The sequence below is a fragment of the Oncorhynchus mykiss genome, chromosome 5, assembly GCF_057628025.1.
Source record: "Oncorhynchus mykiss isolate SJ-2025 chromosome 5, ASM5762802v1, whole genome shotgun sequence".
NCBI lineage: Eukaryota > Metazoa > Chordata > Actinopteri > Salmoniformes > Salmonidae > Oncorhynchus > Oncorhynchus mykiss.
In genome coordinates, this window is record NC_143026.1 from 76,772,477 (window position 1) to 76,795,090 (window position 22,614).

At 45.4% G+C, this 22,614-nt stretch overlaps 1 protein-coding gene across 4 annotated transcripts in view; it reads right to left on the reverse strand.

Moving 5' to 3' along the window:
• Positions 1 to 1,778: 1,778 nt before the first annotated feature.
• Positions 1,779 to 22,614, reverse strand: part of LOC110524573 (discoidin domain-containing receptor 2) — a 74,329-nt gene continuing 53,493 nt past the window's right edge. The window contains exons 4-17 of one of the 4 annotated variants that reach the window (XM_036978423.2): positions 19,388 to 19,619; positions 19,044 to 19,191; positions 18,817 to 18,919; positions 17,593 to 17,776; positions 16,867 to 17,107; positions 16,664 to 16,735; positions 16,385 to 16,497; positions 15,945 to 16,113; positions 15,529 to 15,767; positions 14,665 to 14,792; positions 14,262 to 14,459; positions 13,912 to 14,146; positions 4,793 to 4,942; positions 1,779 to 4,693 (exon numbers count right to left, since the gene is read on the reverse strand). In XM_036978423.2, the coding sequence (XP_036834318.1) occupies positions 4,562 to 4,693; positions 4,793 to 4,942; positions 13,912 to 14,146; positions 14,262 to 14,459; positions 14,665 to 14,792; positions 15,529 to 15,767; positions 15,945 to 16,113; positions 16,385 to 16,497; positions 16,664 to 16,735; positions 16,867 to 17,107; positions 17,593 to 17,776; positions 18,817 to 18,919; positions 19,044 to 19,191; positions 19,388 to 19,619 (2,344 nt within the window). In that variant the 3' untranslated portion in view covers positions 1,779 to 4,561. Of the gene's footprint in view, positions 4,694 to 4,792; positions 4,943 to 13,911; positions 14,147 to 14,261; positions 14,460 to 14,664; positions 14,793 to 15,528; positions 15,768 to 15,944; positions 16,165 to 16,384; positions 16,522 to 16,663; positions 16,736 to 16,866; positions 17,108 to 17,592; positions 17,777 to 18,816; positions 18,920 to 19,043; positions 19,192 to 19,387; positions 19,620 to 22,614 lie in introns of all 4 variants that reach the window. The other 3 variants (XM_036978422.2, XM_036978421.2, XM_036978420.2) reach the window with 3 other exon arrangements.

The window sequence follows — 22,614 nt, forward strand, 5'->3', positions numbered from 1 at the left end:
ACTCTCCCCATCCAACCTGACAGAGATTGAGAGGATCTGCAGAGAAGAATTGGAGAAGCTCCCCAAATACAGGTGTGCCTGTAATCGCTGCCAACGGTGCTTCAACAAAGTACTGAGTGAAGGGTCTGAATACTTATGTAAATGTGATATTTCAGTTGAAATGTTTTATACATTTGCAAAAATGTATAAATAAACCGTTTTTGCTTTGTCATTATGGGGTATTGTGTGTGGATTGATGAAGGAAAAATATATATTTTTAGCAATTTAAGAATAAGTCTGTAATGTAACAAAATGTGGAAAAAGTTAAGGTCTGAATACTTTCCAAATGCACCATATATCTTGGAAACTGAAAGCATCTTGGAAACTGAAAGCATCTTGGAAACTGAATACATCTTGAAAACTTGAGCGTTGACATGCACAGTTTTGTGGAACAAATGATTTGAGTAAAATTCCCCTTTAACAAATACTATTATCACGCACGTACACACACACACACCAGTCAGAGAATGTGCATGAGCAGGTTCCAGAGGAGGGTGGGGAAAGAGTGCAGGATGCTTTAAGTCAGGTTGGTCATCAATACAGAAGTGATAAGCGACACCACCACAGTCAACTGGGCTCTCCAATACAGAGCCCTGAGGTCAGAAGAACCCGGAGGTAAGCAGAATAGTAGAGGTGACTCTGGAATCAGCAGTGAGCAAAAAAAAAAAATATCCAGGGAAGAGGAGGACAGAACTACTGTCATAGAAACTGTGGTGTTAATTTTTTATGAAGAGTGTTGCTATGAAAAGGCAGTTGGTGAAGGGCAGATGGATCCAGTGTCCTCAATGTCTTTACAAAAACGACTATCTCAGGTGATGTATAAAACGTTCATGAAATAAGATTACATGACCCAAACAGATGTCTTTATGATTATCTATCTATACACTACATGACCAAAAGAATGTGAACACCTGCTCGTTGAACATCTCATTACAAAATCATGGGCATTAACATGGAGTTGGTCCTCGTTTGCCTCTACTCTTTTGGGAAGGTGTGCTGTAAACCTGCAGGAAGGTTTCAGGAAGGTTTCGCTCCAGGAAAAGGGTTGGTTTCACTAGCTACCACAGCCGCAGCCATAGCCACAAAGTCAATGTTGTATATATAAAATCAGCTTTTTGGTCTTAATTTAAGGTCAGGGTTAGGCACAAGGTTAAGGATACGGTTAGGTTTAAAATCACACTTTAAAGAAAATAAATTGTAGAAATAGGCGGGGGGGCTCTGGTAACTAGTGACGACGCTAATCTATTTACAGTAACAGCGCTGTCCACTAGTCTAGCGGAGAAAGAGAAAGTTGCAATAAACGTGTTTCCTTCACCGATACAGTAAAAAAACCAAGACGTGTATATTTACGTGTTCGCTCCGGTAACTAACACGTCCTTGGTAATTATCGCTTGTTTAAATCAATAGAATTATATATAAATACAGCAACAATTTGTCCACAAACTGTAGAGTACGACGACGTTGAAATCAGACTACTGCCCCTTGCTAACACCGCATCCTATGGTATGATTGGGCGACATTCTAGCCCCAGCCAATAGCGTTTAGACTACTGTCAGCCCAGATATAGGAAAATAAGAGTATATAGAGTAGAAAATCCTGTCTTTGTCTGGTTGAGTAGAAAATCCTGTCGAAGTCTGTCACATAGTCATATCCTGAACTCTGTGATTCACATAAACCTATATTCATTGGTCACATGAATGTAGTATTTATTGTAAATCAAAACAACAGACAATGCCTAATTTAGGTGATTTGTTTAATTTCGTCTGTAACAAATTATCTCCATGACAAATCAGACAAAATTCAATGTTTTAATTGATTAAAAAAACAAACATTTGAGTACAAAGATCTTATAAAACTCAACCACTATTTAATTTCCTTGTGCACTGACACACTAATAACCTCTATACAACTTCATTACTATACAATAAGTATGCCCTCATTTGCTTTATAGATGGAAATGTGTAATAATACAATAATAAAGCATTCAAACAAGCTGAAACATTGAGATGCTGTGAACGGGTCCCATTTTGGTCTTAAGGATATATATCAATGCATGCCTCATCCATATTACTGACTATCAAACCATTACTATGGACTACAATATATGTACAAATATACTTCCCACAGGGCAATATATCATCAGTTCGTGGTCAGGAGAGAACCTGAAAATGATAAATGAAATACAGAAATAAAACATTAACTGACTTTTTAAATATTTCCTGTATATAGTACGCTTACTAACTTGATCGTGTAGTTCATAATTCCTATTCTTATTTCTCGTGTTTTTTTTCTATTATACATTGTTATTGAAAGCCCCTTGTTGGGTTTTGAGTTTGCAAGAAAAGCATTTCACTGTGCTTGTGCATGTGACATTAAAACTTGAATAGTGTTTGATTTGGGTCTCAGCCTATAACTGAACAACCTATAAAGATGGCCCATAATGACACCAGAATGTGAATAATAAGGTCCAGGGGCGAAGGTTGCTGAGAAGAAGGAGAAGGCCCCTGAGTAAAGTTGCATCTGTGTGTGATTGTAGGAAGCAGGACATCAAAACTAAGCCTGTAGACCATGAAGACAGGAGACAGGTTGATAACATATTGAAGTCATTTAGGGTTCAAACCTAAAGCTAATGGTGAAAGAATTGCATAATCATAATAGCTACTATAGTAACGGTCTTGTTGTACAACAACTGTCCTTGTGTGCAGTTGAGATTGTCTGAAATCATTCTGACTGATTATCATCCTCACCTTAACTCTATTCAGAAACCCTCTAATCACCGTTCAGCTCTCACTCTCTTTCAACAGAGATACATCATAAACAGTTGTCCTGTTCAGAACAACTGTGCATTTTAACAAGTTCAATACAACACAATGATAGCTTAGAACATTTGTTGTATCAAGGTAGCAAACACACTAACCATTTAAAAAATATTTCTTTCTAGAAGCATCGTTTCCTACAATTCCCTTTCCAAAGACCCATCAGAACTTAGTTAGCACATCCTCTCCCCTCCAGTCTGGATCCTGATTAGCACCATAATCTGCTCAGTGTGGACTGAACATGAACCATGCAGTTTATTTATAATCTGCTCAGTGTGGACTGAACATGAACCATGCAGTTTATTTATAATCTGCTCAGTATGGACTGAACATGGACCAGCACTAATGCAGTTTATTTATAATCTGCTCAGTATGGACTGAACATGGACCAGCACTAATGCAGTTTATTTATAATCTGCTCAGTATGGACTGAACATGGACCATCAGTAATGCAGTTTATTTATAATCTGCTCAGTATGGACTGAACATGGACCAGCACTAATGCAGTTTATTTATAATCTGCTCAGTATGGACTGAACATGGACCAGCACTAATGCAGTTTATTTATAATCTGCTCAGTATGGACTGAACATGGACCAGCACTAATGCAGTTTATTTATAATCTGCTCAGTATGGACTGAACATGGACCATAAGTAATGCAGCTGATCTACGATCTGATTTGGACAGTTATTTGGTCACAAATATGAATGAGAACCAACATTTGTACACCCCACATTCCACAAAGCCTACTGTCATTTTCTGAAACTACTCTCGACTGAGATGTTTAACGAAATACAAAACTGAATCTAGAAAATTGCACAACGTACAACTTTGTACAAATTTTCCCATGCAAAAAGAAGCTGATCAGTACCCAAATATATAAACAGAAAGCAAACTGAAACATAAACAATACATAAATATCAATACAAAATATTACTATTTGAGATTTAACAAGATCTATTGAAGTACATACACACCAATGTCTTTGAGCACTCTTGGTCAAATATCACTGGCAGACAATGTGGCAAAGTGTACTGCCAGAGAGTACTATAGCTGAGATATGGTCGAATGATGGTTATTGCCTGTTATGAATTTGTTCATCACTTGTAACTCTTTACTCAAAGCCAACAGATTAGATATGTTATATCTATATGACACATTGTCAACAGATTCAAAATGGATGATAGTAAGTCAGGATCATGTAAAGAGTCATATAATGCATTGACTACATTACCATTATCCCTGTTAGCTCTAAACAAAGTGTACAAAGAAACGATCAGTGACTGAGATGAATAACCTTGCAAAATAAAAATTAATGTATCAAAATTCTCCAAACTGAACACTGATGGTTTGCTTAATGAAGACATCTGATTTACATTCAAGTAGTATTCTTAAAGAAAACACAATTGAATTCATAGACGTGGCATTACATTACACTGCACTAAACAAGGTGGAAACGTCATACTTATTTCTAGCACCATTTGGAATAAATGACACATTTTCAAAAGGGCAGAACTTTCATTGCTAGATTTCACTTTTACTTCTCTAGCTGAGACAACGGACAGCCATTTGTAATTTTTCTGTGCATCAAAAGTTGAATTGAGTTGACCCTTTGACTTATAGACCGATGCTTAATGTGTTGTTGATGCGTTTCATCCGTCTGTCTGTCTGTGTGTGTGTGTGTGCTGGCCCAGGGGTTCGGGCCCTAAGCTTGGCTTTCCAGCAGCACTCGGTGAATCTCCTGGAAGGAAGGCCTCTCCTTGGTGTTCCTTCTCCAACAACACAGCATGATCTCATACAAAGAGTCAGGACACAGCACTGGCTGGGGCAGGTAGATCTACAACATATAGACAAGACAATCAGGTACAATACAGTAGAACATAGGCAGGTACATCTGCAGCAAAAGAGAGTGAGTCAGTTTGAGTGTGTCTCTCACCTGTCGTTTCTGGTCCCTGAAGAACTCCCCAGTGTTCTCTATGACCTGTTCATCAGTCAGCTGAGAGTAAGGCTGCTCCTTACAGAAGGTCAGGGTCTCCCACAGCGTCACCCCAAACGCCCACACGTCACTGGCTGTGGTGAACTTACCCTGGGAGTGAAGAGGCAGAACAACAGACATTAGGCTACAGAAGTTATTGAGTTTAGATGATTTGTAGGGGCTTAAAAAGGGGATAGTTCCTGTTAACCAAAGCCCTCATTCAAAGGCCCATTACAGTACACATACACTGAGTATACCATAGATTAGGAACACCCCCCCCCCCCCCCCCCCTCCCCTATGCCCTCAGAAACGCCTCAATTTGTCAGAGCATGGACTCTACAATGTGTCAAAAGCATTCTACAGGGATGCTGGCCCATGTTGACTCCAATGCTTCCCACAGTTGTATCAAGTTGGCTGGATGTCCTTTGGGTGGTGGACTATTCTTGATACACACAGGAAACTGTTAAGTGTGAAAAACCCAGAAGCGTTGCAGTTCTTGACACAAACCGGTGCACCTGACACCGACTACCATACCCCGTTCAAAAGCACTCAAATCTTTTGTCTTGCCCATTCACCTTCTGAATGTCACACATACACAATCCATGTCTCAATTGTCTCAAGGCTTAAAATGTCTTCTTCAACCTGTCTCCTCCCTTCATCTACACTGATTGAAGTGGAAAAAACATTATGAACAGACTATGTTTGATCCCACACTTGGGACTCTGACTCTATTGGTTACACAGACTTTTGACCTCCCATCCTATTCTAACCACCTCTTGTCGGGTTAGTATTCATGTTACCTGATGAAATTGCTGTACAATATGAATCTTGTTGCCATCTAATGCACATTCAAAAGTCATAAATCAGCACTGCAGAGCTCTTCCTGTCCTATGCCGTGCCTTGATTCATGTATGGAAATGTGCATGTACACCGTGTGTCAGGTGCGTGAATGAGGACCCAAAAGCGAATTAACAAACAGAGTTTCTTTAATGATGAACACACGTGGGCTCAGATGGACAGGTAGATTCCGACAGGACAGGACAAGGTTGCAGCAAACACGATGATAGTCTGGTTCAGGCATGAGACACACAAACAAGAATCCGACAAAGACAGGAGCAGAAACAGAGAGAGATATAGGGACCTAATCAGAGGGAAAAAGGGAACAGGTGGGAAAAGGGGTGAATGAGGTAGTCAGAGAAGACAAGGAACAGCTGGGGGAAAGAGGGACAGAAACGGTAACCTAGTACGACCAGCAGAGGGAGACAGGGTGAAAGGAAAGGACAGAAACAAGACACAACATGACAATACATGACAGTACCCCCCCACTCACCGAGCGCCTCCTGGCGCACTCGAGGAGGAAACCTGGCGGCAACGGAGGAAATCCTCGATCAACGCACGGTCCAGCACGTCCCGAGAGGGAACCCAACTCCTCTCCTCAGGACCGTACCCCTCCCAATCTACGAGGTACTGGTGACCACGGCCCCGACAAGGATGGGGGGGGGGGGGGGGGAAGACGAGCGGGGGCGCGAAGAACGGGCTTGATACAGGAGACATGGAAGACCGGGTGGACGCGACGAAGGTATCGCGGAAGAAGAAGTCGAACTGCGACAGGATTAATTACCCGAGAAATACGGAACGGACCAATGAACCGCGGGGTCAACTTGCGAGAAGCCGTCTTAAGGGGAAGGTTCTGAGTGGAGAGCCAAACTCTCTGACCGCGACAATATCTAGGACTCTTAGTTCTACGCTTATTAGCAGCCCTCACAGTCTGCGTCCTATAACGGCAAAGTGCAGACCTGACCCTCTTCCAGGTGCGCTCGCAACGTTGGACAAAAGCCTGAGCGGAGGGGACGCTGGACTCGGCGAACTGAGATGAGAACAGCGGAGGCTGGTACCCGAGGCTACTCTGAAAAGGAGATAGCCCGGTCGCAGATGAAGGAAGCGAGTTGTGGGCGTATTCTGCCCAGGGGAGCTGTTCTGACCAAGACGCAGGGTTTCGAAAAGAAAGACTGCGTAAGATGCGACCAATAGTCTGATTGGCCCGTTCTGCTTGACCGTTAGACTGGGGGTGAAAGCCGGAAGAGAGACTGACGGAAGCCCCAATCAAACGGCAAAACTCCCTCCAAAATTGAGACGTGAATTGCGGACCTCTGTCCGAAACGACGTCTGACGGAAGGCCATGAATTCTGAAAACATTCTCGATGATGATTTGTGCCGTCTCTTTAGCAGAAGGAAGCTTAGCAAGGGGAATGAAATGAGCCGCCTTAGAGAACCTATCGACAACCGTAAGAATAACAGTCTTCCCCGCTGACGAAGGCAGTCCGGTGACAAAATCTAAGGCGATGTGAGACCACGGTCGAGAGGGAATGGGAAGCGGCCTGAGACGGCCGGCAGGAGGGGAGTTACCGGACTTAGTCTGCGCGCAGACCGAACAAGCAGCCACGAAACGACGCGTGTCATGCTCCCGGGTGGGCCACCAAAAACGCTGGCGAATGGAAGCAAGCGTACCCCGAACGCCAGGGTGGCCGGCTAACTTGGCAGAGTGAGCCCACTGAAGAACGGCCAGACGAGTAGGAACGGGAACGAAAAGAAGGTTCCTAGGACAAGCGCGCGGCGACGGAGTGTGAGTGAGCGCTTGCTTTACCTGCCTCTCAATTCCCCAGACAGTCAACCCGACAACACGCCCCTCAGGGAGAATCCCCTCGGGGTCAGTGGAGGCTACTGAAGAACTGAAGAGACGAGATAAAGCATCAGGCTTGGTGTTCTTAGAGCCCGGACGATAAGAAATCACGAACTCGAAACGAGCGAAAAACAGCGCCCAACGCGCCTGACGCGCATTAAGTCGTTTGGCAGAACGGATGTACTCAAGGTTCCTATGGTCAGTCCAAACGACAAAAGGAACGGTCGCCCCCTCCAACCACTGTCGCCATTCGCCTAGGGCTAACCGGATGGCGAGCAGTTCGCGGTTTCCCACATCATAGTTACGTTCCGACGGCGACAGGCGATGAGAAAAATACGCGCATGGGTGGACCTTGTCGTCAGAGAGGGAGCGCTGAGAAAGAATGGCTCCCACGCCCACCTCTGACGCGTCAACCTCGACAACGAACTGTCTAGAGACGTCAGGTGTAACAAGGATAGGAGCGGATGTAAAACGATTCTTGAGGAGATCAAAAGCTCCCTGGGCGGAAACGGACCACTTAAAGCACGTCTTGACAGAAGTAAGGGCTGTGAGAGGAGCTGCCACCTGACCGAAATTACGGATGAAACGACGATAGAAGTTCGCGAAGCCGAGAAAGCGCTGCAGCTCGACGCGTGACTTAGGGACGGGCCAATCAATGACAGCTTGGACCTTAGCGGGATCCATCTTAATGCCTTCAGCGGAAATAACAGAACCGAGAAATGTGACGGAGGAGGCATGAAAAGTGCACTTCTCAGCCTTCACAAAAAGACAATTCTCTAAAAGGCGCTGGAGGGCACGTCGAACGTGCTGAACATGAATCTGGAGTGACGGTGAAAAAATCAGGATATCGTCAAGGTAAACGAAAACAAAGATGTTCAGCATGTCTCTCAGGACATCATTGACTAATGCCTGAAAGACAGCTGGAGCGTTAGCGAGGCCGAAAGGAAGAACCCGGTATTCAAAGTGCCCTAACGGAGTGTTAAACGCCGTCTTCCACTCGTCCCCCTCCCTGATGCGCACGAGATGGTAAGCGTTACGAAGGTCCAACTTAGTGAAAAACCTGGCTCCCTGCAGGATCTCGAAGGCTGAAGACATAAGAGGAAGCGGATAACGATTCTTCACTGTTATGTCATTCAGCCCTCGATAATCTATGCAGGGGCGCAGGGACCCGTCCTTCTTCTTAACAAAAAAAAACCCCGCTCCGGCGGGAGAGGAGGAGGGGACTATGGTACCGGCGGCAAGAGCTACAGACAAATAATCTTCGAGAGCCTTACGTTCGGGAGCCGACAGAGAGTATAGTCTACCCCGGGGGGGAGTGGTTCCCGGAAGGAGATCAATACTACAATCATACGACCGGTGTGGAGGAAGAGAGGTGGCCCTGGACCGACTGAACACCGTGCGCAGATCGTGATATTCCTCCGGCACCCCTGTCAAATCACCAGGCTCCTCCTGTGAAGAAGAGACAGAGGAAACAGGAGGGATAGCAGACATTAAACATTTCACATGACAAGAGACGTTCCAGGAGAGGATAGAATTACTAGACCAATTAATGGAAGGATTATGACAAACTAGCCAGGGATGGCCCAAAACAACAGGTGTAAAAGGTGAACGAAAAATTAAAAAAGAAATGGTTTCGCTATGATTACCAGAAACAGTGAGGGTTAAAGGTAGCGTCTCACGCTGAATCCTGGGGAGAGGACTACCATCCAGGGCGAACAAGGCCGTGGACTCCCTTAACTGTCTGAGAGGAATGTCATGTTCCCGAGCCCAGGTCTCGTCCATAAAACAGCCCTCCGCCCCAGAGTCTATTAAGGCACTGCAGGAAGCTGACGAACCGGTCCAGCGTAGATGGACCGACAAGGTAGTGCAGGATCTTGAAGGAGAGACAGGAGTAGTAGCGCTCACCAGTAGCCCTCCGCTTACTGATGAGCTCTGGCTTTTACTGGACATGAAGTGACAAAATGACCAGCAGAACCGCAATAGAGACAGAGGCGGTTGGTGATTCTCCGTTCCCTCTCCTTAGTCGAGATGCGGATACCTCCCAGCTGCATAGGCTCAGCACCCGAGCCGGCAGAGGAAGATGGTAGTGATGCGGAGAGGGGGGCAACGGAGAACGCGAGCTCCTTTCCACGAGCTCGGTGACGAAGATCAACCCGTCGCTCAATGCGAATAGCGAGTTCAATCAAGGAATCCACGCTGGAAGGAACCTCCCGGGAGAGAATCTCATCCTTTACCTCTGCGCGGAGACCCTCCAGAAAACGAGCGAGCAAAGCCGGCTCGTTCCAGCCACTGGAGGCAGCAAGAGTGCGAAACTCAATAGAGTAGTCTGTTATGGATCGATTACCTTGACATAGGGAAGACAGGGCCCTGGAAGCCTCCTCCCCAAAAACAGATCGATCAAAAACCCGTATCATCTCCTCCTTAAAGTCCTGATGCTGGTTAGTACACTCAGCCCTTGCCTCCCAGATTGCCGTGCCCCACTCACGAGCCCGTCCAGTAAGGAGAGATATGACGTAGGCGACACGAGCAGTGCTCCTGGAGTAAGTGTTGGGCTGGAGAGAAAACACAATATCACACTGGGTGAGGAACGAGCGGCATTCAGTGGGCTCCCCAGAGTAACACGGCGGGTTATTGATTCTGGGCTCCGGAGATTCGAAAGCCCTGGAAGTGGCCGGTGGATCGAGGCGGAGATGGTGAACCTGTTCTGTGAGGTTGGAGACTTGGGTGGCCAGGGTCTCAACGGCATGTCGAGCAGCAGACAATTCCTGCTCGTGTCTGCCTAGCATCGCCCTCTGGATCTCGACGGCTGAGTGGAGAGGATCCGAAGTCGCTGGGTCCATTCTTGGTCGGATTCTTCTGTCAGGTGCGTGAATGAGGACCCAAAAGCGAATTAACAAACAGAGTTTCTTTAATGATGAACACACGTGGGCTCAGATGGACAGGTAGATTCCGACAGGACAGGACAAGGTTGCAGCAAACACGATGATAGTCTGGTTCAGGCATGAGACACACAAACAAGAATCCGACAAAGACAGGAGCAGAAACAGAGAGAGATATAGGGACCTAATCAGAGGGAAAAAGGGAACAGGTGGGAAAAGGGGTGAATGAGGTAGTCAGAGAAGACAAGGAACAGCTGGGGGAAAGAGGGACAGAAACGGTAACCTAGTACGACCAGCAGAGGGAGACAGGGTGAAAGGAAAGGACAGAAACAAGACACAACATGACAATACATGACACCGTGGCCCATCTACTGTTGCTAGCCTCAATTCTGACTTGTGGTCTGATATCTGCTTCACTTATTTCTGCTCTCGTAAAAGCCTGGGTTTTCTGCACGTTAACACTAGAAGTTTATTACCTAAAATGTATCATTTGAAAGTGTGGGTTCACAGCTCCAATCAAGATGTGTTGATCATTACGGAGACGTGGTTAAGGAAGAATGTTTTGAATACTGATGTTAACCTTTCTGGTTCAAACCTTTTCCGGCAAGACAGATCTTCCAAAGGTGGGGGAGTGGCAATCTTAACCAAGGATCACCTTCAGTGCTCGGTTGTCTCCACCAAGTCTGTCCCCAAACAATTTGATATGCTGGTTTTAAGCATTAAACTTTCAAATAGCTCTTTGTTGACTGTTGCTGGGTGCTTTCGTCCTCCATCAGCACCAGCCTGTACACTACCTGCCCTAAGCTCTCTCCTGGCCCCTTACACTAAGTCTGAATTTGTCCTGCTAGGTGACCTAAACTGGGACATGCTTAAACCACCTGACCAAGTCCTAAAGCAATGGGACTCCCTAAATCTTTCTTTAATGAGCAAGCGTTCCTTCATGACCTGGCCTCTGTAAATGGGTATAGAATCAGCTTGATCCCCTCTGTTTAAGACACTTGGACCTTCTTTTTAAAAATATTTTCAGCAGTATTATTAACAAACACACCCCCATAAAGAAAATGAGAATTAAAAACAGGTTCAGCCCCTGGTTCGACCGGGATCTTGCAGAGTTACTCCACCTCAAGAATTGCATTTGGCGAAAGGCTCGGCACACACATACTCAGGCTGACTGGCTATCGTTCAGGCAAATGAGAAATAAGTGCACTCAGGCTATCCGGAAGGCCAAAGTTAGTTACTTTAAAGGAGCAGTTCTCTCTCTGTGGGTCTAACCCCAAGAAGTTCTGGAAAACGGTTAAAGACCTGGAGAATAAACCCTCCTCCTCACAGCTGCCCATGTCCCTTAATGTTGATGATGTGGTTGTTACTGACAATAAGCATAAGGCTGAGCTCTTTAATCACCACTGACCACATTAAGTCAGGATTACTATTTGACTCAGCCATGCCTCCTTGCAGGTCCAACATTTCCTCATCTCCCACCCCTTCTAACGCGACTAGCCCCGATGCTGCTCCCTCTTTTTCCCCTGCCCCGCTACAAACTTTTTCCCCACAGGCGGTCACTGAGTCCGATATGCTAAAGGAGCTCCTTAAACTTGACCCCAAAAAAACATCTGGGTCAGATGGTTTAGACCCTTTCTTCTTTAAGGTTGGTGCCCCTGTCATCACCAAGCCTGTCTCTCCTCTCTGGGGAGGTTCCCATTGCTTGGAAGGCAGCCACGTTTCATCCTTTATTTAAAAGGGGGAGATCAAGCTGATCCTACCTGTTATATGCCTAATTCTATTTGCCCGGTTATCAAGTGTTGGAAAAACTTGTCAATAATCAACTAACTCGCTTTCTTGATGTCTATAGTATTCTCTCGGGTATGCAATCTGGTTTCCGCTCAGGTGATGGATGTGTCACTGCAACCTTAAAGGTCCTCAATGATGTCACCATTTCCCTTGAATCTAAGCAATGTTGTGCTGCTATTTTTATTGACTTGGCCAAAGATTTTGATACGGTAGACCATTCCATTCTTGTGGGCCGGCTATGGAGTATTGGGGTCTCCGAGGGGTCTTTGGCCTGGTTTGCTAACTACCTCTCTCAAAGAGTGCAGTGTATAAAGTCAGAACATCTGCTGTCTCAGCCAGTGGCTGTCACCAAGGGAGTACCACAAGGCTCGATCCTAGGCCCTAAGCTCTTCTCAATTTACATCAACAACATAGCTCAGGCACTAGGGAGCTCTCTCATCCATTTATATGCAGATGATACAGTCTTATACTCAGCTGACCCTTCCCCGGATTTTGTGTTAAATGCACTACAACAAAGCTTTCTTAGTGTCCAACAAGTGTTGGACACTAGTGTTCTCTGCCATTGACCTTGTTCTGAACACCTCTAAAACAAAGGTCATGTGGTTTGGTAAGAAGAATGCCCCTCTCCCCACCGGTGTGATTACTACCTCTGAGGGTTTAGAGCTTGAGGTAGTCACTTCACACAAGTACTTGGGAGTATGGCTAGACAGTGCACTGTCCCTCTGTCAGCACATATCAAAGCTGCTGGCTAAAGTTAAATCTAGACTTGATTTCCTCTATCGTAATCGCTCCTCTTTCACCCCAGCTGCCAAACTAATCCTGATTCAGATGACCATCCTAACCATGCTAGATTACGGAGACGTAATTTATAAATCGGCAGGTAAGGGTGCTCTCGTGAGGCTAGATGTTCTTTACCATTCGGCCATCAGATTTGCCACCAATGCTCCTTATAGGACACCTCACTGCACTCTATACTCCTCTGTAAACTGGTCATCTCTGTATACCCGTCTCTGTAGACTCACTGGTCAATGTTTATTTATAAAACCCTCTTAGATAGGGGGAGGCCTGAGATATTTACTGCAGCCCTCATCCTTCACATACAACACCCGTTCTGCCAGTCGCATCCCTGGGTCGCTCCTCTTTTCAGTTCGCTGCAGCTAGCGACTGGAACGAGCTGCAACAAACACTCAAACTCGACAGTTTTATCTCAATCTCTTCATTCAAAGACTCAATCATGGACACTCTTACTGACAGTTGTGGCTGCTTTGCGTGATGTATTGTTGTCTCTACCTTCTTCCCCTTGTGCTGTTGTCTGTGCCAAATAATGCTTGTACCATGTTTTGTGCTGCTACCATGTTGTGTTGCTGCCATGTTGTTGTCATGTTGCTACCATGTTGTTGTCATGTTGCTACCATACTGTGATGTCATGTGTTGCTGCCATGCTATGTTCTTGTCTTTAGGTCTCTTTTCTGTAGTGTTGTGTTGTCTCTTGTCGTGATGTGTGTTTTGTCCTATATTTTTTTAAATGTTTAATCTCAGCCCCCGTCCCTGCAGGAATCTTTTTGCTTTTTGCTAGGCCGTCATTGTAAATAAGAATTTGTTCTTAAATGACTTTTCTAGTTAAATAAAGGTAAAAAAAAAAAAAAAAGTGAACTAAGGTATCCATATTCCATATAAGACCACCAGGGGGCCACCACGTCTCACCAGCTTCTCCCTCCCTCCCTCAGTCCTACCAGCAGTATGCTCTCCCAGGACATCCATCGTATGGGCAGCACGGCCCGACCCTGGATGCGGTAGTAGTCTCCACTGTACAGGTTCCTGCTCATGCCAAAGTCAGCAATCTTGATGGTGTAGTTCTTCCCCACCAGACAGTTCCTCGTAGCCAGGTCTCTGTGGACAAAGTTAAGCGAGGAGAGGTACCTCATCCCTGAGGCAATCTGAGTGGCCATGTAGCGCAGGTCACTGTAGCTGGAGCAGAGGAGAGGCAGAGATGGAGAGAGAGAGAGTCAGCACCAGGAGAGGTGAAGAGATATACAGGATTACACACACACCCCTGCCCCAGCCTCCATCCCCTTTTCCCTACCCGACAGTGGTAACGTTGCTGATGAGTGCTATCTGTCCCTCAGGTTCATGGCGGGACAGGAACTGGTTGAGGTCACCGTTCTCCATGTACTCTGTGATCATGCAGAGGGGGTCGCTGCAGATACACACGGCCAGCAGACGGATGATGTTGGGGTCCTTCAGACGTGACATGATCTTAATCTCCTTCAGGAAGTCATTCCTGATTATAACACATAGGTCAGCGGTTAGAGGTCATTAGGGAGAATGAGAGCTTTGAATGATAAATAGGAATTAATCCCAAAACACACACATAAAATATGTGCTGGAAAAATCACTCAAAACATGTCTACGTTGTCAATACATTTGGGAGCAGCAGAGGCAGACATTCACTGTGTTCTCTAATCAGGAGTGTGCTTCCCCCTCACCTGGCGTTTTTGTTAGCATCTGCTCTGAGCATCTTAACAGCAACCAGTACTGGCTGGTTGTCACTGATGTTGAAGGAGAAATCCTCATCTATAAACTCCTTCATGCCCTCTGCCTCACACAAGTGGACCTGTAGGGAGACGGAACATGGAGACTCTGATCAACGCACTACATCTAGTGGTCACTAACGATGGTTCTAAAGAGCCTGGAGACTCTGATCAACACAAGACATCTAGTGGTCACTAACGATGGTTCTGACGATGGTTCTGAAGAGCCTGGAGACTCTGATCAACACACGACATCTAGTGGTCACTAACGATGGTTCTGACGATGGTTCTGAAGAGCCTGGAGACTCTGATCAACACACGGCATCTAGTGGTCACTAACGATGGTTCTGAAGAGCCTGGAGACTCTGATCAACACACGTCATCTAGTGGTCACTAACGATGGTTCTGAAGAGCCTGGAGACTCTGATCAACACACGACATCTAGTCGTCACTAATGATGGTTCTAACGATGGTTCTGAAGAGCCTGGAGACTCTGATCAACACACGACATCTAGTGGTCACTAACGATGGTTCTGAAGAGCCTGGAGACTCTGATCAACACACGACATCTAGTGTTCACTAATGACGGTTCTAACGATGGTTCTGAAGAGCCTGGAGACTCTGATTAACACACGACATCTAGTGTTCACTAATGATGGTTCTAAAGAGCCACAAAGGTTGTGCAAGCTTTTTCTTCAGCCTAAATCACCAGAATAATCTAATTAATGACCCTGATCAATATTGTGCATAAGAAATGAGTTGAATTAATGTAAATCAAACATGGCATTGATTACTATGTAATGTCCAGAGAGCACAAACCTCTCCAAACTGTCCCTCGCCCAGCTTCTCTTTGAAGGTGAGCAGTTTCCTGGGGAACTCTTCCACTGCCACGTCCTTCCCTGACAGCAGGTCCATGGTTAAAGCAGGGACCGCGTACGTGTTGCCCCCGGTTACGCCCTGCAGGTTGACGATGTCTGCCTCGGCATAGTGAGGGACTCCGTCCTGGGCAACTGTTGCAATGGGAGCCTTGGAGGCTGTCACTGCTGTGCTGGTCAAAACTGATGCCAGAGAAAAAAGTTGAAGGTAGATTCAGCAATATGACATCATCATACACAATGGGGTGACTTCATGCTTCCAGAATGAGCAGACATGATCATTTTTCAACCTCCTTAATTCAACTCTCTCATGTCTTTTCTGGTCATTTAAACTCTGCCTTATGTGTCTGGTCTACTCACCGGCATCCTTGGAGGTGTGGGAGAACTCAGGTAGCATGCGTATGAGTCGTGAGGGTTCCTGGTAGTCAGGGCCCAGGGGGAAGATACGCTCGTAGGTGGAGCTAGACTCCTGCTCGCTGGGTGCTGACGATGATGTCGGGTTGTTGTGGCTGTAGGCGAACGTCTCGCTCTGTAGTGACAGACTAGCAGTTAGTTCATCGTCCAGCATCCGCCGCGAGGCCTAGAATAAAGGATGCTGGGGTAAAGAGACACATCTGACCAGCCTTGATTGATCAACACGTGGTAGTATTTATTTACCCAACTTTTAATCATATTTTACATTTCCGGATTGTAACAAACAGTCACAATAACTAACGTTCACAATTCAGAGAAATGGAGCATCAAAATGCTTTTTTGACTCAGGAAAAACTCATTTGTATGTATGTGTGACCAGGTGGCACCTTCTCCAGCATCTTCTGCCAGACCTGCCTCCAGAGGATGATGACAATGATGGCGACAAGGATAAGAATGATGGCCACCAGGCAGACAATCAGAATTCTGGTGTTGCTGTCATCTATTTTGTGGGTGGGGTCATCCCCTGGGGAGGGGATAGAGGAAGACATAATTTGATTGGATTACATAATTAAAGCAGGAAATGCTTTGCATGAAATGCATTGCTCACGGGTGGGAGTATGTGTTACAGCTTGTGTTTGTGTGATGCATGTGGAGTGGGCACTGACCTGGTTGAGTGCTAGTGGGGGGGCTGCTGCCGGTCTTGGGGGGTGCCAGGGTAGTGTTGTACATGGCTGTGTCTGGAAGAGCAGAGACAGATGTGAATCACAACAAAGAACAGATAATAGTTTACAGATTCATATTGAAAGGGGTGTTCTCTATACATGAGCTGGAGGTGATCTGAGGTGTGTGTACCGGTACACATGTTTACCTGACTGGAAGGTGATTTCGCTAAACATCATCCAGGCTTCAGCAAAGTAGAACTGGCACTTGATTGCACTGGCCATATGATTGGCCAGAGAGATGGTGACGAAGCGGGCGCTGAGATTGACGTCATCCACCACGGGACTAAAGGAAAGGGGCGTGGCCTCCCAGTCAGCCTCAGAACGGAAGTAACACACCACCTGGCGGAATGCCTTGACATGCTTCATGAACATGTTGTTACAGTGCACCTAGAAACAGAGAAAGAGAGAGACAGAAAGAGAGAGGGGAGAGCAAGAGGGGTATTTGTTGTTACAGTGAAACAGGTTATTACAGTCAACCTGCAGGAAAAACGTTTTAGGGCGATGGAAATAGGGTCAAGCTGAAAGATTTGGAAATGCAATGCCTGTTATTTGGGAGGTGGTGAACACTTGAAATACCAGCTGGAGTAGCAAGAAATGGGACTGCCGAGTGGCGCAGCGGTCTAAGGCACTGCATCTCAATGCTAGAGGTGTCACTACAGACCCTGGTTCGATTCCAGTCTGTACCACAACAGGCACAATTGGCCCAGTGTCGTCCGGTTTAGGGTTTGGCTGGGGTAGGCTGTCATTTTAAATACGAATTTGTTCTTAACTGACTTACCTAGTTAAATAAATAAATTTAAATAAAAATAAAAATTAATTTAAATAAAAAAAAAAAGAGGTTGTCTGCCTCCCACCAATCCTTTCACACACACCTTCATGGTGGTGAAATTGCGAGTGCGGTCAAACTCGAACATGATCTCCACGTATCCATTGGGAAAGCTCTCATTAGTCCATCCCACATAGTCGTAACCAGGCCACACATTGTAGACGTGGCTGTGGGTGAAGTCATCTAATCCACACATTCCATCAGTCAGCTGGCCTAGCCCCTCCGTCATACTGGGGATGGAGAAGGAAAAGGAGAGAGGAGATGAAGATAGAGCTCAGTGTTGGAGTATTTTGAGGTAGTCAAAATACAAAGTAAAAATCTCTAGAAAACTTTGTTTCTGTGGTGAACAAGAGAGTCTGTGGCTGAACTATCCTTTTAAGGAGACCTGGCGACATGTAAACAACTACTTGACAACCTTGCTTGGCACACAATAATGACTAGTTTCATGTTTAATTACAAATATTTATTTACAATGCTAAATATTTATTTTGTGAGGAGCAAGGTGGAGAGAAACTATTTCACTATGTGTTTGTTCAACCTCCCTCCACCCACCACTAGGTGGTAGCATCATATTATCCACCACCCTCAATATCTCATCTTGGCTGTGGTATCAAAACAGCCATTTTCTCTTCTTGGATTACTTTAACAGACTCAAACTCAGAGAGCGAGAGGAGAAAGAAAGAGAGAGGGAGAGTGACTTCCTGACTACTATAGCAGAGACAAACTGATGGCAGTGTCATGGAGGATATTGTTCAGCACACAGTGACTCAAACACTAACACAGAACGGAAGGATACCCAAATAGTCATTTATGCTCCCAAGAAGTCAGGTTTAATTCCAAAGACACTTAATCAAACTCTCCCACGCGTTCATGGATCAGAAGCCATCCGTGGGTGTAATTGTTTGTGTGTGTGTGCTCCTAACACTCCATTGCATAACTGCACAGAGAAAAATGACGTATGTGTGTGTGTGTGTGTGCGTGGCATAACCACAGTGATCCATGCCACGGTCTACATCCTGCCAGAACTATGGCAACCAGGCAACAACAGGGCCAGTGTGGAACCAAGGCTCAGAGGTTGGTGAAGGAAAGACAAAAGGAGGAGGAGGAATAACAGAGAATGAGGTTGGATGAACCGAGAGAGGAGGGATATATTGAGAGGCGGAATGAGAAGGAGGAAAAAAACAAGGACAAGGAGAGAAAGGAAAAGAGAAAAGAGGAGCAGCAAGATGACGAGGGAGGACGAGAAGGAAAAGGAGTTATGCACACCTACCTGTAGATGACGGCTCCATCATACACAGAGTCATTGAGGTGGACAGGCTGGCCCTCCAGACTCATCTGTTCTCCTGCTGGGGCGTTGTAGGACACCAGACCATCTGACATAGAGAGAGACTGCATTAGCCCACTGAGCTAAAGCCTAGGCAGCGAGTTTGCCCAACTCTGTCTACCTATGGCTCAGAGCTCCTCCTCATATCCCTTTCTCCTCTCCATCTGTCTTACCAAGCCACTCACAGCCGTAGAGCTCTACCCTCATGCAGACGTTCATGGAGTGGTCTGAGACGGGCATGAACCTCACGAATCGGGCGATGATCGGAGGCTCCAGGTCCTTCAGCACAATGTCATATGCATTCCTGTTTCCCTCTATCACCTACAGCCATGAATCAATCAACCAATTAGCGTAAATAATAAGAAATAAATCACACATTCCAGTTCCCCTTAACCACCGGAGAGTGACGTCACAAATCACCAAAATTACCATTATCAATGTATTAACATTTTTATATCCCTGTCCTCCTTGTCAATCATTAATCATGTAAATCAATAATCAAAAACGGACTGATTACCTGTTTGCCCTGTCTGTTCCTCCAGGAAATCCAGCGGCTGCTGTCACGGCTATATTTAATCTTGTACATCTGGGCGAACTCGTTGCCGATGCCCCCTGCGTGGCGGCCCTGGGTGCCCACCAGGGTGATGAAGTGGAGGGAACGCAGGTCTATCTGGAGGAACTCCTTTAGACTGTCTGGTTCAACCGTTATCTCTGGACACCACGCACCATCACCCTCCTCAAAGTCTAACCTGAGGGTGGGAGATAAAGGGGTGGAGAGGATGGGACAGAAAGGAAGGGGTGAAGAGGGTGGGAGAGAGAGGAGGGGGTGGAGAGGGGAGGAGAGAGGGCAGGAGAGGGAGAGAACATGAATAAAAAGGAGAGTAGAGAGAAAGGGAGGCGGTGAACACAGATAGAGAGAAAGGGAGGAGGGAACAGAGAGAGAGAGATGGAGGGAAAGGGAAGAGAAAAGGGAGAGAGAGGTCAGTGGAAATTGTGGTGGGTGGATGTCAGTTCATACAGTCTGTTAAACAAACACATTTGTCGTAAATTAATGTGAAAGTGTTCATGTAGGGTTGAGCTGGCAGGGGAGAGGGGAGGCTAGCCAGAATAAAACTATGCTGTCCAGAACAGAACCTAGATTACATCAGTCTAAAAATGAGAGCAGGCCACCCATTCTCCAACAAGCACACATGTATATGCAATCACTCTCTCTCTGTTTCTTATTTTTCTCTCTCGCTCTTTCCAGGCTTAACCATGTGTTGTTTACACACAGGGAGCAGAAACTGATACCCAGTAAACTGAAAACACACACACACACAATCTTGAAAACTGTTTGTGAGTGTATATGAATGTGCATGAGTGTTTGTGTGTGTAGTTGTGGGGGAGCCTGCATGTGTCCAGTCCACAATCGAAATTGAGAGGTATTTATAGATGTATATGTGTGTTTGTGTGTGTCATTGGCGGCCGGTGCCACTTAAGATGAGGGAGGATGATAATTGTTGTTATGAGCATGGCCTTATTTCTATTACAGCATAATGGATGACTGTCATTCATATTCCATTCACCCAGATCAATGTAACATCAATAGGTTTAGGCTATTACATGATACTCTAATTTCCCCTATACACATTGTCGTGTCTCTGGCATCATTAAAGTGAAGACTGTTATTTTATCAAATCAATTCTCTGTAATTATTATTACGTGATTAAACTAATCATGTAAATCGAATTAACTACGAAGTTGGGGCACCAAGGAAAATCTTCAGATTAAAATATATAATTTTCCTAATATAATTCTTCAGATATTTTAATATCTGAACAATTAGTCTTCTAATTAATAAATAATTATTTACCTCACGTTAGTCTCATTCCAAACATTGTAAATGGTTGGTTATCTGCACAAACCCAGCCTTTACTATGAATCATCCATACACCAATTGTCTTAATCATTTATTTACTAACTAAGTAAATAATCACAGAAATGCATAAACAAACAAACAGTAGATATGGTTACAAGGAAATGATAGGGGAGGTTGCCTAGTGGGCTAAGCCGATATGACGGCTTGGTGAACAAACGGAAGTGGGTGTGGACTGAGAAGGGCGGGAAAGACAAAAATGAAATGCTAATCCTCTGCACACGAACGCTCACTCATTCGGGAATAATTGCAATCAATATATATTTACGCTCAGTGTGTCATCGTGATCTCTGTTGGAATTGTCCGTCTTTCTTCAGAGTACCATTCAGAAATGTTCTCATAGTATAGATGTTTCGTCAGTTGTCGGTCTTCGCATCCCAGGTTGACATCATTTCTGCAGACTAGTAATTAGTATCTAAGATTTGCTCTTATTCTGTCAGGATCGATAGTCTCAGAGTTGAACCATTTCCTGCGTGTAGCCAATGCTTCACGTGGTATGGTTAGGAATTCAACAACCATTACAACCTTAGCTTAAACTGAGATTTTTGTGGTCTCTACTCAAACCTTTGCCCCCTCAGCTGACTGAGGTATGCACGGTCTGAAGAGGATTTCTTCAGTAGGGGGTTTTATTCATAACAGTAGAAAAGTGCTGTTCTATGACACCAGATCATGTCTGTGCTCACGGGGCAGGCCAATGACTTAGTTAAACTTTAAAGGGAATACAATTATCTTTCATTGAAGGTTTAAAAATCACCTTACATCATTTCACAAATAGTTTCAGCTTTCCTCTTTCATTTTATACAAGAATTAGATGCAAACCATAATTGAGAAAAGTACATATACAGAGATATAGTCATGTCACAGCTTTTTTCCATCTACGTAACATTGCAAAAATCAGAAACTTTCTGTCCAAAAATTATGCAGAAAAATGTATCCATGCTTTTGTCACTTCTAGGTTAGACTACTGCAATGCTCTACTTTCCGGCTACCCGGATAAAGCACTAAATAAACTTCAGTTAGTGCTAAATACGGCTGCTAGAATCCTGACTAGAACCAAAAAAATTGATCATATTACTCCAGTGCTAGCCTCTCTACACTGGCTTCCTGTCAAAGCAAGGGCTGATTTCAAGGTTTTACTGCTAACCTACAAAGCATTACATGGGCTTGCTCCTACCTATCTCTCTGATTTGGTCCTGCCGTACATACCTACATGTACGCTACGGTCACAAGACGCAGGCCTCCTAATTGTCCCTAGAATGTCTAAGCAAACAGCTGGAGGCAGGGCTTTCTCCTATAGAGCTCAATTTTTATGGAACGGTCTGCCGACCCATGTCAGAGACGCAAACTCGGTCTCAACCTTTAAGTCTTTACTGAAGACTCATCTCTTCAGTGGGTCATATGATTGAGTGTAGTCTGGCCCAGGAGTGGGAAGGTGAACGGAAAGGCTCTGGAGCAACGAACCGCCCTTGCTGTCTCTGCCTGGCCGGTTCCCCTCTTTCCACTGGGATTCTCTGCCTCTAACCCTATTACAGTGGCTGAGTCACTGGCTTACTGGGGCTCTCTCATGCCGTCCCTGGAGGGGGTGCGTCACCTGAGTGGGTTGATTCACTGATGTGGTCATCCTGTCTGGGTTGGCGCCCCCCAAATCAAAAACTGAAAAATTGGGCGTGCAAAATTATTCAGCCCCTTTACTTTCAGTGCAGCAAACTCTCTCCAGAAGTTCAGTGAGGATCTCTGAATGATCCAATGTTGACCTAAATGACTAATGATGATAAATACAATCCACCTGTGTGTAATCAAGTCTCTGTATAAATGCACCTGCACTGTGA